The following is an 18,726-nucleotide window of genomic DNA, read 5'->3' as shown; positions in this document are numbered from 1 at the left end:
ACCACGGTAAACCGGTTGTCCTAGGCGGTTTGACCATGGTCAAACCGCTTTTCCTGGGCGTTTTGACCATGGGCAAACCGGGATTTTCGGGCGGTTTTGTACATTTTCGGCGAGAAAAATTAAAAATTTACCTCACCAAGTGGGTCCGGCGGGGTGGACACCCTGCTTTCCGCCTCCGACATGTAACCGGGTGGCGATAGTGGTGGTGCTGGTGGTGGTGGTGGTGGTGGTGGTGATAGTGGTGGTAGTGGTGTTGGGTGTTGGTGGTACTGGCGGTGGTGTTGATGCTGGTAACCGTGGCGGTGTTCGGTGGTGGTAGAGTTTACTTTAGCTCGGTTTTGAGAGTTAGAGTTATGAAAGGGATGGAAGATAAGAAATAGAGTTGAAGAGGGTAAGAAATAGAGTCAAGGGTAATATCGTAATTATTTTGTAATTTTGCGGGCGTTTTGAGTAATTTGTGGGTGTTAAATAACACATTTCCTGGAATAATTTAAAATATTTATAGCAGAAAAAGCTCAATATTTCTACTTTTGAGGGATTTTGTGGTATAATATCCAAAAAATTGAAGTAAACACAGCAAAATTTTGTCTTTTTTATATAGCTCAATGTCTCTTACAGTCTTACTGTATAAGTTTTACATAAGGAGTATTCAATACAAGTATTTACAACATATGAATATATATAGATGATCTTTTATATTTTCCCTTCTATTTTTCTAGAATTTTGGGGATTACAATATCAATTTCTATACAACTAATACAAGAAAACTGGAAAATAAAGGAGCACAAGACATGCCTCTGTAAGGAAATAGGAAAAAATTAAAAAGGATTAGAGCTGAGTCAGCTGACCATGGGCCTGTGTCAGGCTAGGATGAGCGGCCGTGCTTTGTCGATTGGCTCTAAATATATTGATGCTGATGAGAAACCAGCAAAAAGAAGGATGAATCAATTACTAGCAGCAGCATATTGGTTGAGAGAACAAAACCAAGATTTCCGGCCTTCGGAATGAGATGATGATCGACGTAATCTCACTCTTCCGCACCTACCCAACTGGTTCCTTAAACTCTGGTTCACGGACCCTCCAATGATAGAGGGACTAGTCTCTGATCCTCCCATACAGCAACCAGAGTTGAGTTTCATTGATGGAAACCTTTGACAGCTCAAAGAACGGAATGAGGAACTTAAAGGGGAGACTCGGCTGGAGGTGGAAGAGACGGGAGGTGGCATGCAAAGAGGCATTGTCAGAGAGGCACGCTCGTTTTTCTCACATGAGCACCCACAAAAAGACAATGACAAGCTCGTCCTCCCAATCTCCTTGGGTATGGATCTTGTACCGGGTAGTTTTACAAATGAGACAATGCCATGCCTGCATAGTGGACATGGGATTGAGCCTGGAGGACCTTTGGCAACAGTCGAGGAGCAGTTCATGGTGCAAAGGTATAACGCACAACGAGCACAAAACTCATGACCACAACCTGTACAGAACGTATATTACATTGATGTTCACAGGTTCTTTCCCAGGGACAAAATTAATGCAAATTTGATTTATAATAATGTAGATATAAGCTTGTAATACAAAAATTTATAGAACTCCCACAAAAAAATCAATAGAGAAAAGATAGTCCATGAGCAGAAAATAAAACATGGATTGTCTACGTTCAGTCATTCACGATTGCTCTTAGAGCATATGTACAAGGTGGTGACTTTCACCAAAGTGTCAATCAAAGTTGCGTCTAATGTAGCTCATAAATCCTCATATCACTAGTCTAGCTTTCTAAGATGCAAATCATTTACCAAAGTTCAACTGTCCAGTAATTCATACACACTGCTCTCACCAAATAATATGGATTAATGTCATCAATCCATTAAATTCATTGTATTTAAGCCAGGTTAAGATGAAGATGAAGGTAAAGACTATTTTATTTTATTTTATTTTATTTTTACTTAAGAATGAATTTAGAATGGTAGAATGCCGGTCAAAGATTCAAAGAGCTGTTAACAAATAATAATGAAAAACAAATGGTAAAAAACTTTTGGAAACAACAAAGGCAAATAAAACTTGATGCTATACCTTCGGAAGCCACAGTGCACCTCCCTTCAAGACAGACCACACAAGGATCTTGGCATGCTGGTACCAAGTCTGGATTTCGCCAACCACAGTCTCTGTGAACCACAAAGAGAAAGAAAGGGAATGAGTTAGCCCTCAGATAAACTATCATTTAAGGAAGAGGAGAACAAACTGTCCAAGTTCAGGGTTGATAAATCCAGAACTAGCCTGAAATCATGGTCATGTATCTAGATCTGAAAAGTTGAAATACGTAGTAGTTAAAAGAGCTCTCACTAAGAATCTTTATGGATTTCAATGCAACTAGTATTTGAAACTCTCTTGATTTACTTTTGGTTCCATTACCTTTTCAGTAGTTATAACATTATTACTCCGTATAAAATTTGTTTTCCTATTTACTTCTGCTTCCATTTTCTTTATTATTGATGTTGCTTTTCACAGTTAATGCATACTAAGATCTAGTTTCAAATGTGTAAACAATATTTGACACTAAAATCGCACCCCAGTCTGTCAATTCCACTAATTACAATCACTCAATCAGCAGAAGTTATCAAAGACACAGAAGAGTTTAAGGGGGAGGGTGGGGGTGATTAGGATTAAGGATGGTTATGGGAACAGTTAATTGGTTTCAAGTTGGTTAATAGCAACAGACCGTGTGGTATCTAATAATTACCCTGTTAGCTCAACTGTTTGAGGAATAGTCGATATATTTTTATCCCTCTGCAGCTCTGCTTGTTCAAATTACATAAAGCACGTCACGCCAACAATTCAAACAGGCCAAAAACAGGAATGGTTCATTGGAAATACTCAAATACAACATTAGCGTACATGAGGGATATGCATGTCATGTACGGAGTAAGAAAGAGGCAATGTAATACTTATCAAGACAATAAATTGGGTATGTTCACTAATGAAGGAAGTTTTACAAATTCAACTTGCAAGATATTGAGATAATCTCCAACCTATGAAGAGAAATATTCAAGTAACCTACACATTGATAAAGAGTACTAAATTACTAACTCAACAAAATCTTCTTATTAAAATATTATTCAATGAATTCCGCCAGACCATATCTTCTGTAAATGTAATGAACAGCTGATGCTGAAAAGTCCATAAGCGGTCAACAAATGTTATTAATTCCTCATTTACTAATTACTTCATCAAAATTGACTAGCGTGTTTCACAAAAATGACTCAAATATCCTTAGAAGCAAGTCACATTCTAGCCCCTCTATGCCCTAAACTTCTAAGCATCTGGAAACAGCCATAATAGTCTAACTAATGCCTGAATCAGGATAGGGGGTTTAAAATTGTGATGCAGGTTGTTTCCTGCATAGCCCTCTAGTACAAGGCAAGATCAAGCTAATGTAAGTACAAAGCTAACAGTCAAAAAATATGATCTTGTACCATAAGGATTTTCTAGACTCCTACCAGATCGAAAGAATTACCAAATCACAGCCCTAAAAGTTAGAAATGCACCCCCAAGCCAAAACAGAAGTTTGCTTACCTTGCAATTTTGATAATGCTCATCAGGGGAAGAGACAGAAAAGGGGAAGGAATAGATGGTAATAGGATGTCTTGAGGTGTTGAAAGAATTTCTAGAATTGAATCTCTATGCCATGAACGAGCAACCATCAATGGAATCCATCTACAACATGCAGAAAAATGGAATATTTTACAAAAAATTAGTTTATTGAGTAAACAAGATTGTGTGCAAAAACCGACTCACATTCACAAGGTTTTCATAATACGCACATGCAACATTTAACAAGTCAAGAGATTAAGTTATTAAAAGTATTTAACATACGATATGTGATCTCCAAAATGTAGCTTCAAGATAGAGCCACCAAATTAATATATAAGAGCCTGCATTAAGCTGTAAACTGTGCCTCAAGGGAAAATTTTATATTTTAATTATTTTTCATAGTCACTAAAGTCAAAGAGCATAAGACTATTTCTGATACGAACCATTAGACCAACAGATAAAGACAACAAAGATAAGATGGAAGCCTCATTCCATTAGCATTCTTTAGATCTTAATTCAAGTGTACAGCATTGAAACAAAGAGTTGTTAAGAACTTAAGATCAAAAGTACACACAGTTATGCTAATCAATGAAGGTGCTCGTGGAGATGAAGCAACATAAGAGGTTGTAGTCTCCCTAAAGATATAAAGGCATCAAATCTACGGCCAGAATTACCCCATATGATGCATAGAAGCATTAACTAAGGGAAACATGGTTCATTGAGTATTATCCAAAAAGATGAGTGATCAGACAGCTATTAGTCCTTTTCAAGAAAATTCTAGATAACCAGACGACATTGATCGCTTACAAGACATTCAACAAAACAATTTTTGCATTATTAATCAAGCCATAATGGTATAGTGTATATACAAAATAACTTTAGTGGCAGCAGGTAGTCACTAGAAAGTGACTCTGAACTTCTGAAGTCACAACTTTCAGACGTTTGGCTTTCCATTCTGATATATTTAAAACTTTGAGTGTCCTTGGTATAACCTTAGACTTTGTCAACCTCAGTACTTTTTAAAAAAAAATATATATATTCTCCTTGTATCACAAGTATTAGCCACGTTAATCATCATAATAGAGTAATGATACTAGCCTCAGAAGGGAGGGAGGGGGGTCAACCAACACAAGTTTTCATTTATAACAGATAGATAATGGAGTTCCTTCATAATTCGTGTATAATTAGCTATAATTTATTACCAATAACTGTTATTTGATGAAAAAAAAGGTGGCTTTGAGGTATTTAAGTAGTAAAAACACAAGACCAATGAGAACATTGATGGCAAAGAAAACGCATACCCTTTTGCATTTTCAGCTGTCAGACTGGCACCTCTCGCAACCAAAAGCTGAAACATAGAAAGTTTAATTCGGAAGATCAGTCAGATTACAGTGGCCAAGATCAAAATAAAACTATACCTAGTACACAAACCCAAAGGGCCAATGGTAAATGTGTCGTCCTCTTAAATTTTCCAATTTTCTTACAAAAAATGAATATCAAGCCATAAGTAGTTGTTTATTTTGTATCTCTCTCCTATTTCATCTCATTCGCTTCAAAGGCTTCAATTATTTTTCTCCTTTCCCACACTCATATTTATCATCTTTCTCCACTCTTTCTATTGATACAACCCTTGTGATGCACATGTCATAAATTAGACATTTCAATTAGAATAAAGGACCCTACTTGACAACACTGTTGATTTCCACCACAAGCTGCATAATGCAGAGGAGTGCTTCCTGCACCTGCAAAATAAATTGAACCCAACTTGTTGAAAACATGAGTACTATGAAAAGCATATGCAGGTTAAACTTTGATGCTATGCATACACAATTAACTAATTAAGACATCAGATTGTACAATTAAGAACTAAATAACTTTTGTTATTTCATTTTACATAAGATCTGCAGGACTGACAGAAATTTCATATCGTTGTACTTTAAGTAACCTGTCACGGAATACATGTATTTATAGGTGGAAGGCCACACTACTCTAAGTTAAGTAAAAATATAGTTGTAGCACTTGAACAAAGAAACAAAGCATGAGTTGATAGAATGAAAAAAGTCTCAATCATGTATCCCAGAACCCAAGGCCCCTGCTGGAATGGATTCAAGCTCACAAATCGAGATTTATCAAAGAAATGAGAAGAGTTAGAAAGAAAGATTGAGTCTTTGATTAAGATTAAGCCAAAAGATTTTTTACAATGGTAGCTTTATGCTACCACTCTCCAAATAGTGACTTGAGGCCACAACTCTCCTAGGAATCAACCCACAATCTGCTGGCCTCCTCCTTCCTCATCTCTCTCTATTTATAATAATCTGAAGACTATTAACATAATAATACTAGATTAGCCATAATGTCCCTCCTAAGGTCAGTTTATTACACCTGCCTCACCCAGCAATCACATCACATCAATCTTAAGATCCAATTCAGCAAATAAATTGCAGACTTTGGCTTGTGTAACAAATTGCACAAACATTTTAACGATAGTTGAAGAAAAAGCAAGGAGTTCTGATAGCTTTACCTATGAGATCAATTGTAGTCCCATCTTCCACAGTTATTTCACTAACAGAAGCTCCAAGATCCAAAAGTAGACGGACAGTTTCAAAATGCCCATTCAAGGCAGCCATATGAAGTGCTGTGATCCCTCCATCCGCAGGTTTATTAATTACTTGGCGGAGGGCACTGGTCCAGGAAAGCAGAACACAGAAATCAATAAAGTATATTCATGTTTGGAAAAGTAACAAGAAGATGAAGGCACTATTGAGCCACAATACCTTGCATTAAACTCTGAGCTTCCATATTCATTTTTTGATTTCTTTTGTAATAAAATCCAAGTGACAGAAATGCTAGGGATATAATCAGCAAGAAGGAGCCTAATACACCGAGTATGCCCATTCAAAGCAGCTAGATGAAGAGCAGTACCCCCATTAAGATAATCTGCTCTGTGAATCTACATCTCAAATAACTACAGAGCATTAATTAACTTGCATACACCCACTCCTAAAAGTAGTTAATTCTGTTTCAGTTCCCAAAACCTAAAGCAGAAGAAGTGAACATACATTGGCTTTGAAAAGAACCAGAGTCTGTACAACCTCCCAATGACCATGCTGACATGCTTGCATCAGAGCAGTCTGTACATCAAATCGTATTTTCTTTTCAGCACAGAAGATTGAATAGCTAATCTAACATGAATAACTGCGCATTGTAAAAACTATATACTGCCATTTTTTTTTTAAGTTTTGACATAATGAAAAAAATGATAACCAGGATTCTTCCCTACAGAACTGGCATGTAGGATCCTCACAAGCAAGTTGAAATGATATTCCATACAATCTATTGACTATTGAGAATTACAACTGATTAAAGAGTATGATAATAATCATAGATAATGCAGTTACCTGGCCACGATAATTCCTAAGATTGATATCAACACCAGTCTCGAGCAGAAGAGTAACAATCTAAGCATCAAATCAACCAAAGTCTCAAACACTTGCATATTTAAAAAGCACACAAGAATTTACAAGAGAGGCAATCAATTACCTCATGGTGGCCCTGAGCTGCAGAGTAATGCAAAGGGGAGTTCCTAACACCAAAAGTCGAATACCTCACAAGACGAGGATTGTACTCCAATAACGCTTTGGCTTCCTGTAAATCACCATCTCTAGCAGCCGAAACCAGGCGTTCTCCTGAAGCAGAGCAGCCTAAAGAATTCCCAACAATGCTTAAGAACTTCATTGCCTGGAGAAGGAGAAGATTATAAACTAAATTACTCCCAAACCACCAATTCCTCCTCCTCCTTCACCTTAGGTTGCTAAGAACAATAAGTATTATTCTTATTCTTGTTCTTCATCATTAAAATATCCCAGAATCCCAGAATTTGGATAACATAAACAAAGTACAAGTAATTCTGCCTCCTTATTTTCTACAAGCAACTAACAACTCACCAACGAACTGTTTTTTTTACATCTAGGTACGAGATTGTTTGGTGTAACGACCAAAAATTACTGCTGATCTCTCTTCAATTTGAATCCCTGTAATACAATATGTATAGATGCATCACAATTCACAACCAAAAATAATAGGCAACTCAAAATTCTTACCCAAATATAGACGATTTCTTTGACAATCAAACAAACCAAATCATTAAAATAAAATAACCCATTAAACAAATACGAAGTATAACATATGGTTTCATTTCATGAAGTAAAAGATTACATACCCATTTTAGAATTCTCCTTCAAATCATCAGAATTGAGTAACACCTACCAAAATGCCTCATATTGGGATCAAAATCTTTGAACCCTAGTATTCAATTTCCAAATAAAATTAATCAAAAATCCAATCATCTCAATTCTCCTCCAAATTATCAAAAACTGAGCAATACCCACCAAAATTCTTCGTATAGGGATCAAAATCTTAGAACCCTAATACCCAACAAACCAATCATCATAATTCACCCAATATCCAACCAGAAATAATCACCTCAACTGTCACCTCAAACACCCACAAAAAATTGTAAATTGATGAATATACTATATACCCATTTATAAATTCTTTAAGAAAAAGAAGAAAAGAACAAATTTTGCAAAATGGGCTATTGTTTTCTTGAAGAAAGAGCCCGGAATAAAGGGGGAAATTCAACACTCTACAAAGATAGGACGTCCACCTCAAATCCAATGGAAATAAGGTGTAATTGTCCCTAAAAAATAAAAATAAAAAAAGAAACACTAAACAAAATTGAAGCAAAATGATGCCTTTTGTCTACTAATTATTAATACAAAACATTCACACGATTAATCAAATCAATTATTATTATTTTGCAAAAGAAGCAAAACATGTCAAATATATTTGGACAAGAAAAAAGGAATGTTCATAAGAAATTGAGGAGAGAGAATGAACAAAGATGTGCGATTTTTTTTTTACTGAAATACAAGTAATAATCAATCCAACAAACGCCTGCACCGAAAAGCGTGTGTTGATGATTGATGATTGGATTTTTGGGATTTACAAAAAAAAAAAGAAAAAAGAAAAAAAAAATCCCTAAATTTCACACATTGTGTGTTAGTCAACGTTGGTAGTTTGGATGTTGCTTTCTTCTTCGTGTCCTTCAGCTTACTTTGAGCAATTGGATAATGAAAACAGATTTTGGTGTAAAAATACGGAGTAGAAAATTAATCTGAGGGGGAATTTGATCTTGTACTTACCATAATAAAACATTTAATAACTAGACTAAATAAGATATAGTAGTTAGTATTCGTTAATTAAACGAGACTTAACATTGAGGTCGTGTAATTTTCAAATGTATACTTAAATAGTTTATATGGATTAAACAAATTATTTAAAGGGTATGTCTTTATAACAAAATTATTACTCCGTAAAAGTATAGAGTATAATTTAAGTACCCACATTAAAGTCTATCAGTTTTAGATGATACGGAGTATTGTTTTAAGGAATAGGACTTATATATCCATATTGTTATCTATCCACTTTTTCTCCTAGACAACCATCACTAATTCATTGCATTAAGTAAAACTATGAGAAAATGCTATTTGTTTACAATAATTCTATGGAAAAATTAGAAATAATAATCCCAACTTTTATATTTTGGCAGAATAATTCCAACTTTTATACTGGAATAATCCGAACTTTGGGGGTGTTGATTTTCTTCAATCCCTGACCGGTCAACAAAAGTCAATGACCTATTATATCAGGTCACTTGACACATGTCAAGTCCTGATTGGTCCAAAAATTAAAAAAATAAAAATTAAAAAAAAACCCAAAAATCACAAAACACCAGCTAGCCTCTCCTTCCCCATCGGCCCACCTTACCCCGAATCGAAAATTCAAGGGAGATCTGCAAATTCAGGGGTGGGTTAGATGTTTCCGGGAGTAGGGGAGGGGTTTCAAGTGAGTTCGTGACCGGTATGCCGGTCGGAATTGAGAGGAGTGAGAAAATGCGGAGTTCGTGGCTGGAGGAATTGAGAGGAGTAAGAAAATGAAAAAGGGGTTTCGCCGGATTTTGTGGCTGGTGGCTGAATTTTGTGGCTGGTGGCCGGATTTCATGGCTGGTGGTCGGCGTCCGTAGCTGGTGGTCGGATTCGGGGTTTTCTGATTTTTTTTATTTTGTTGTTTTATTTATTAAATTTTTATTAACCAATTAACTTGTGACACATGTCACATTTAAAAAAATAAATAAATAACCTATTCAACCGGTCACCGGTTTTTGGGATTGAAGAAAATCAACACCTCCCAAAGTTCGGATTATTCCAGTATAATTCAAAATTGGGATAATTCTGCCAAACTTGATGAAAGTTGGGATTATTATTTCTAATTTTTCCTAATTCTATTTATAAAGAATCATGTTTTAGAACTTTTAATTTTTAAAATAACTATCCTATACAAAATATGGTCTGATTAACGCAACCGTTTGACAAAATTTTGAGATTTAAATGTTAAATTTGGCCCATAATCTAAGCTCTCATTTGCGCTTTACTTCAAATCCATGCTAAATTAGTTTGGTCTTGTGCGTCACTATTAACATTTGTAACTCAAAACAATCCCTACTTGTAGTACATTTTGATGATTAATTAAATGAATTATCTTATAAGGTACTCCCAATAGTTTTTTAAAAAAGAGTGAGAGTTACTCTTTTAATTAGCAAGTATAAGCTAGATACCAATATTTACCTTCCAAAAAAGTCAGTTTTTTTCAGAGGTGCTATGATATCATGATTCATGTCAAGAACAAAAAATAGAGAACAAAAGATGAATTGGATTACATTTTGCACATCTCAAAAACTCACTTATTGCTTTATTAGTATCTTTTTAAATACTTGACTAGTACTCAATATTTTGTACATTAAAGGAACTCTTGTAGTCTTGTTAGCCGATAATTAAATGAATACACATAGATAACAACGATTAATGAATATATATGTATCTCGTTTTTGAGGCCGGAATTCTTGTTGGACAAACATTATCATGAACATTGACATAAATTTTTTGCAATAAATATGTCTAAATTTATTACTCCGTACCATCACCGCTGCCTATTGAATAGAAGACCTTGAAGCTTTTATTGAAAATGAAAGTTAAAACCAAACATGTTAACGTGATAAGTTTTGTTGTTAAATAGTCATATATAATGCAAAAGAATTCATTTTTCAAAAGATATAATAACTTTTGGGCAGGACACTAATTAAGTGCCACCTTAGTAGTGTACGTGAACTTTTTCACGATCAGTTAGCATTAAAACATCAGAAATCAGACTGTTCGGTCCAACTTGATTAAATTAATAGATAATGCTAGACATTATGAAATGATTAGACCTTATATTATGTTCAAGTAGTGTAGCATTAATTATTATTATTGTTATTAATTATTCTATGTTGAGTTTCTCTTACTCGTTTAGATGCTTAATTTTGCTCACTCCGTGGGGCATGGTGGTCAACCAGTACTTTACCACACTCTAGTTCTAATTATAGTTAGTAAAGGCATTATCTTTAAAAGAGTGCAAGTGATGGTACTTGGGGGTAACCTTCTAATTGACGAGGAGCTATTCCATTGCTAATTGGTTTCAGAATGAAACATAATTTAAAGACAATTACTTTCTGAGATCTAACGAATAGGATCATCTTTAATGAGAATATTAACTTTTAACCTATTTGCTTTGTCAAAGATACATCAAATGTATGCAAAGTACTGGACTCCTTGATAGGTAGCTTATGCTTTCAAATTTTAACACAAACACGTACCTATCCCTATCAATTTCATGCTTAGTTGCTTACAATCTTTAAATAGCGTATACTCTTTTGAGCATGAAGTATATTTCACCGTAATAACAATTACAAAGAAATCGATCTAAATTCATTTAAGATAATTGTTTGTAATGGAGAAACTAAGTTTCTTTTCATTTGTAATATGAAGTACATCCTTCTTTTTCTCTTTAGTTCAAAAGTCACGTACGATTATTACTATATAGGAGTGATTATCATTAACAAAGTGTTGACTCACTTGATAAGGTTCTTACTTCATATTCTAGCTAGAGGTTTGGAATTCGAATACCAAGTGACAGGGGCGGAGCCACGCGGGAGGGTGGGGGGAGACTGGTGGAGACCTGACCCTCATGGCCCAATCACTAACCCCTTTATTTTTAAATCTAGAACCCTAAATAAATAGTATAAATGGTTAATTTCTATAAAGTTATATAGAGTGATGTTAAGTTACTAGCTTAATGGTTGTACACCTATAGTTGCCAAGGCTAGACCCAAGTTCAAATCTTATAAGCCTCAATTGCTTATTTTTTTTAAAACCCATTTATTTATTTATTTTTATAAATTCTGCTTCTCTTATAGTTTTGCCTACTGTTATTATTTCAATCTTACTTTTATAATTTTCCTATAATTTCAATTGCCTAAAGTGCATAGCTTACGTAGTTACATTTTTATTATTATTATTAACTATTAAAAATTACAGTCATTTTTTTTTGAGGACTAGTCAAATTTAATTAATACTAGACTACTAGTGCATAAACAAAACTTTTACAATAAGAAAACGCAAAATATACAATTATACATTACTATTTTACTTAATAAAAGTCTCGGCCCCCCTGAATTTGATTTCCTAGCTTCGCCCTTGCCAAGTGATGGTACTTGGGGGTAGGGATTCCCTTGTCCTCCCCTTTACTCGCAATTGCCTAGTCTCTAAATATTAGACTAAAAAATCATAAGAGTTGATGTCTAATTAAGGTCCTCTTTGCCAATTTTCCTTTTTTTGGGTAAAGGTGTGGATGAGTGATTATCAAAGCTCTGTGTTAGTACGGAGTATCATTTACGAGTACTAGATTAGGTCTCGTTCCATGCATGGTAATTTTTCAATATTTATTTTTAAAATTAACACTATGTTAGATTTTCTGACTTTCGTATGTTATATTTATATCAATTGAATGTTGAAAATCAACAAAAATGACAGGAAAAATCACATTAAGAATAATTAACATGTGTCGTTCTTTTCAAGTATTATTGAAATATTCATAGTAGATTACTAATTAATTGAAATTATACTCATAAATTATTCAAGGAAATTAAAAATAATAATAATAATAATAATAATAATAATAATAATAATAATAATAATAATTTGATGATTTGATATTCGCATTTCATTATTTAAGCTTGTACTCGTAACTTTTATTACATAATTAACAAAAATCAAGAAAAAATTATATAATCTTATTGTATTAAACGAATATAGTATAAAATATGTCTTTCCTACAAAAATAGTCCATAACAAATTATGTTAAGAATATTATTTGTTCTTGTCAAAAAAAAAAAAAGTGATTTTTTTTGGCTTAAGTTTATAGTTGTCAATATACGATATTTTATTTTGGAAAGATTCATCAAATCTTCTACTGTACTTTTGTAGGAAATTAATACTTTATATATTGAAAAAGATTTGTTTTTTAAATATTTTTTTTTTCAAAAATAAATAAATAAATAAATTGAGGACACACCAGGATATGACATTGTCATTGTGGTGTGTTTCAGTATATAAGTTATTGATTGATGATTATTGATTGATTGATTGATTGATTTGGGTTTTACAATTTACATGCAAGATGACAATAATTGGGTATTTAACTGAACCGAAAGTTAGATAAATTGTGTTTACCAGGTTATTGGGCCAATATGCGTAACTCCACTGGGTATCAAACCTGGGCTGTTGGGCCTTAGAGCAATCATAACTTTTTATAGACCAAGTTTATCAACTATTCAAGTTATATAGTATTCTAATTTGGAGGGGGTTTCTTTTTTTGCTTAAACTAATATAGTAAATTTAGTAATATGACATATTTCATTAATATAAATCTAAGGTGTTTTGTTCATATAATGGTATAGGTTTGGAATGAGGAATGAAATCAAGGTGGTATGGGTTTGGAACTCCATACTTGATACCACTTGTTTGGATTTACTTGGGAATGATTTTTATTTGTTTAATTTAAAACCTAAGGTATGGGTTTGAGCCATACCCACCTATCCTCTTGGGTTTCAAAACCCCATACTTTGGGGTTTGAGGTATGGGTTTTAAATCTTATAATTTACAAAGCAAACAATAGGTATGGGTTTTGTTGATTCCAAACCCATATCTCATACCAAAATCAAGTTAACCAAACGTCCCTCAGGTTTTATAACCTCTTTGTCTTGAAATAAAACTACGGAGTATATAAGTCGATGTCTAATACGTTGTATGATATTGAAAAGTTTTGGGTCTACAATTATCATGATTTTAGATGGATATAATAATAATAATAATAATAATAATAATAATAATAATAATAATAATAATAATAATTAAAAGGGTTCAATGTAAGGTTTATATTCAATCGAATCCAAAATCAGAAGTGAAAAGCATACACAACTAGCTAGAATTTCATTATTTAAATAAATTGACATAGAAAGCTTTCCAATTATTCCATAAAAGTCACATTTCCCATTATTATCTATATAGACATATCATTAACTAACAAAATAAAAAATAAAAAAAATAAAAAAAATCATTGACATTAGAAAGCTTTCCAATTTCATATTCTATCTTTTCTTTGTGTTACAAAAAAAAATTCTATATAGACATATCACTTTCGCACAAACAAGACTAATCAAACAAATTATTGGACATATGGTAATTACATTAACTAACATTGAGCTATCTCCCAACTCCCCATTTATTAGACAAACAAATTTATATTTGTAGTTATTATAGAAAGTACTTTTGAAGCTAAAGGACCATCTATTCATTTTTTGATAATAGCTCATGCATATTCTTACCTATTAAGAAGTTTAAAGCCCTGTTTTTTTTTTTTTTTTTTTTTGGAGTTTCTAAGTAGAGTAGAATAGAGTTTAACAGAGCAGAGCAAGTGTTAGCACTGCAGAACAGGTATCAGTAGAGCACTAGAGCAGAGTAGATTATTAATTAATAGTTAGAGCAAAGCTTAACAAGAACAAATTTTAGCAAAGCAGATGAGACCATGTACAACAGCTCGAAAGAACAGGGCTAGTAACCTTTAATTAATAGTGTGGATTTAGTTCTATACCCCTAAAAATGTTTGTTTACTTACTTGCGCCCATTAATGTTTTTGTAAAACTATTTTTAATAGCATGCGGACATTTATGCAACTAAAATATTTCCTTATTACTTATTTTTTCACATAAATAATATTGCTAACAACTAGATTTGTGACTTTAGGCGAAATCAAAAGAGATTCTCAGATATGGCTAGTATGAAACTGCCTCAATTTTTACAAAAATTTCTTCTTCCATGCATTCTTTGTGCTATAAGATATAGAACAACAATTTTTTGGTGCAGCAGGCCATACCATGCGGCAGGGGTTGCTCGAGTTTTTTTGTTAGGGGTTACCTGAGTTTTTCAGTAAGGGGTTATTTGAGTTTTTCAGTCAGGGGTTACTTGAGTTACTTGGTCAGGGGTTACTTGAGGGGTTCAGACAGGGGTTACTTGAGGGGTTCACTCGATTAAAGGTTACTTAGTCAGGGGTTACTCGAGTTTCTCGATCAGGCCGCATTCAAAAAATTGTGACCAGAGTAACCCCTGATCAAGAAACTTGAGTAACCCCTGATCGAAAAATTCGAGTAACCCCTGACCGAGAAACTTAACTAACCCCGAAAACTCGAGTAACCCCTCACCGAGAAACTCGAGTAACTAACTCCGACAACTTGAGTAACCCCTGATCGAAAAACTCGAGTAAACCCTGACCGAGAAACTCAAGTAACCCCGAAAACTCGAGTAACCCCTGACCAAAAGTCAAGTAACCTCGGAAACTCGAGTAACCCCTGACCGAGAAACTCAAGTAACCCCGAAAATTCAAGTAACCCCTGATCGAGAAATTCAAGTAGCTCCTGTCATACGGTATAACAAGCCGCATGTAAAAATTTGTGGATATAGAAAAGTACGTTGAACTTGAATTTTGAGTTACAAATTGTAAAATTAACACGTATATGATATGGATAATATTTTAGTTTTTTATTTTTTAATGGATATACCAGTAATTATGTTTGTAGATCATAGAGATTGTAAAACTAAATTTATTTTTTAAAAAATAGAGTTGAAAAATGCATAGGTCTGATCCGGAGAATGTGGAAATATTATAAAATTAGGCTTATTAACTCTAAAGTTGGGATTGCAAAATTTAAGACTGTTACGTCGTACACCATATGCTTACTCTGACTTTGAGGACTATATTTGTTCCAAGTGTGTCTTCACTTAGAGTGCAAATTATACTATACAGTACAATTATACATCTTACGGAGTATAATTTATCTAAAGCTTTTCTTTTTAATTAAAACTATTCTTTTCTACACGCTTCATTGTATTTGCATGCAGTACATTTTATTTTTGTATGTAAAGAGTAAAAATGAGATTTGATCATAAACTTCACATATATATCCCTGGTATCGTCCTCCACAATTTTATTAAGTGTCAACTAAAACCTGTTGACATCTTACAACAACCTCTCATACTCATCATAGGACACAGTACGCGTCTCTCCTTTCGTAGATTTTTTCTCACCTTTCATTCATAATAATCTTGAATGTACAGTATTTGATAATTTATATATATAGTGGAGTATGAGTTAAAATATTATATGTAAAATCTTGTTAGTCTCGATTCAATTAGATTTTTCATTATACGTTAGAACATATTTTAATTGAAGAAATTATAATCACTACATGAATTTAAATAATCGCGTAAAATACAAATGGAAATATGCATGGATTTTACAGAATGTACAGTATGTATATGCTTGAATTATGAATTTATGTGTCCTCTTTTGGAGTTTTTTTTTTTTTTTTTTTTTTTTTTTTTTTTTTGTGACAAGAGTGACTTAAAAACAAAAGAACAACAAGCACATATCAGAAAGACCAAAACAAAATCCTACGTTATCGAGCCTTCATTCTTACCCAACCAGTGAGCAGGTTCTACCCAATCTCGAGGCACCTTAGTAATCCTGCAGGCAGAAAAATCCAAGAGAAAACGTCGAATACCACTCGTGAACCATAAACAAGAAATATCCTCTGAGCAGTCACGACTAATGAGAGACACCAGGTTGGCGCAGTCAGTATAAATAAAAAGGCAAAGAATCCCTTGTGCATAGCCACTTGAAGGCCCCATAAACAAGCTTGAAGTTCAGCCTGGAGAGCAGACATTGCGATACAAGCTCTAGCATCACCTCCTAATACCTCAGCTGAATCGATCATACGGAAAGTCTAACCTGCTCATGCGGAATTGTCCCGAGCATTCCAAGCACCGTCCAAAACTAGACAAACCTATAAATGAGCACCCGAGTCCCCTTGAAGACAGCCGACGAGGCACAGCAGAAGAGACTCGAACCTGCTGAGAAGAATGTTGAAGAGAGAACATCCCAGCCTGATCACCACGAGAGAGCCACTTGTCTGCAAGATCGAAAATCGTAGCCGGAGAGTACAAGGCGTGCCTAAAGATAAAGTGATTACGAGTCAACCAAACAGCCCATAAAAGATACAAAAAAGAACGCAAACCCCTCCAGTTCTTAAGAAATCTGAACTCATTAACTACATTAGAGAACCACAACTCAACAGGCTTTCCATAAAAAGCCAGTCCACCCCAGCTGAGAAACTTGCAGGTGAGAAGGTGACGGACAAACGAGCAATTTCCGAAAAAGATGAGAAGTCGTTTCAAGATACACCTAACAGAAAACACAAATTGGATTAACCAGCACGCCTCGGCTGCTAAGAGTGGACGAAAGAGGCAGAGCGTTATGGAGAAGTTTCCAATAAAAGTTCTTCAATTTCGGAAGAATAGCCATACCCCATAGTTGTCTCCACCAAGCCTCCGAAACAGGCTGGCTGACAATACCCTCCATCGAAAGTCTGACCACCAGAGCGTAAGCATACTTCGTAGAGAAGCGTCCATCATGCGTGAAGTTCCAATAAATAAAATCATCCATCGGCTGCTGAGGGCGTTCCGCAGACAGAATGTGGGACACCGTAGGAGAATCAAAATACCTATGAACCAACGAAGGTTTCCACATGTAAGAACGCAGAGAATCAAAGTCTTTTGGAGTGTTTGGTTATCAATTTATCATACAATTTAAATATTCATATGACAATTGACAATAGTTCTTTAGCTAAGTGTAAAACCAAATATTATATACTAATGTCTGAAATAAACGTGTATATGATTAATTTGATAGTAAAGCGATTTTGCGGTTGGATCTCGATACAAAGATTATTGACTCATTTTCAAATCTTGTCTTTTGAAATTTTATATTGGTATACGTAGAGTTGTTTAGATTAGGTACACATAACTGATAATTTGCAGCAAATTAAGCAATGTCAAATAAAATCATAGCTGCGTTTACTTTTGGACTCTTAGGTTTAAGTAGGACACTTGGTTTTCATACTATTCATGATTTCATGAACATGTTCAAAGATATGGCAATAATATGCACTAACCAATTATAGATTTAAGTTTTAATTATTAAAACGTTTTTGTACGTTCGATTTGATTTTTTTACTTTGTACTTCATCCATCGAGAATTAATTCTACGCAGATATATAGAAAAAAAATTAAGTTAACTTATACAAATTCTTAATTAAAATTGAGTGATAATTCAGAAGACACAACTATTTTTATACAAGTCATATTCGTAATATCCATCGGAATAATTTGCTAAATAACTTCAAACTGATTAAGGGGTGATTAACAGATTTAACACTATAATTATATACTTAATTATAATAATGCTTATCCAAAACCACTAATTACGAAATTTTAGTAAAATTTATGCACATTTTGTTATGCCCAATGTTACTAAAATACTTCTTAACGGCTTTATTAGTGTCGTGGTTTGATGTTACATCTCCGTTTTCCTTAATTAATTACTTATTTATCGAAGATCTCAATATGGCTTACTTGCTTGATATTCTAGTGTTAGGATTTTCTTGACTTTGGTGCTACTCTTTTTCTACGTTAAACTTGAGTCTTACATACAGGATGTAACTATGAAGCAAATCCTTAAACGTGGAAAATTAATAATAATGCATATTGACCCATTGATGAATAAATTAGGTTACAAGTACAAATCCTC

At 33.9% G+C, this 18,726-nt stretch overlaps 1 protein-coding gene across 2 annotated transcripts; it reads right to left on the bottom strand.

Moving 5' to 3' along the window:
- Positions 1–568: 568 nt before the first annotated feature.
- LOC145579959 (E3 ubiquitin-protein ligase XBAT32-like) lies at positions 569–8,522 on the bottom strand. Of its 2 annotated transcripts, XM_081637272.1 has the most exons (13): positions 7,977–8,522; positions 7,808–7,890; positions 7,533–7,619; positions 7,129–7,326; positions 6,987–7,046; positions 6,648–6,719; positions 6,363–6,538; positions 6,110–6,270; positions 5,272–5,330; positions 4,890–4,936; positions 3,571–3,711; positions 2,071–2,162; positions 569–1,474 (listed from the first exon to the last, which is right to left on the bottom strand). In XM_081637272.1, the coding sequence occupies exons 4-13, from the start codon at positions 7,321–7,323 to the stop codon at positions 945–947; spliced, it is 1,533 nt and encodes a 510-aa protein (XP_081493398.1). In that variant the 5' UTR covers positions 7,324–7,326; positions 7,533–7,619; positions 7,808–7,890; positions 7,977–8,522; the 3' UTR covers positions 569–944. The 2 variants fall into 2 exon arrangements, with proteins under 2 accessions (XP_081493398.1, XP_081493397.1); XM_081637271.1 differs by having other exon boundaries at positions 7,808–8,522.
- Between the last annotated feature and the right edge of the window lie 10,204 nt (positions 8,523–18,726).

The sequence above is a fragment of the Chenopodium album genome, chromosome 14 (genome assembly GCF_948465745.1).
Source record: "Chenopodium album chromosome 14, dcCheAlbu1.1, whole genome shotgun sequence".
In the NCBI taxonomy this organism is placed as follows: domain Eukaryota; kingdom Viridiplantae; phylum Streptophyta; class Magnoliopsida; order Caryophyllales; family Amaranthaceae; genus Chenopodium; species Chenopodium album.
This window is presented reverse-complemented; position numbering and strand designations above follow the sequence as displayed.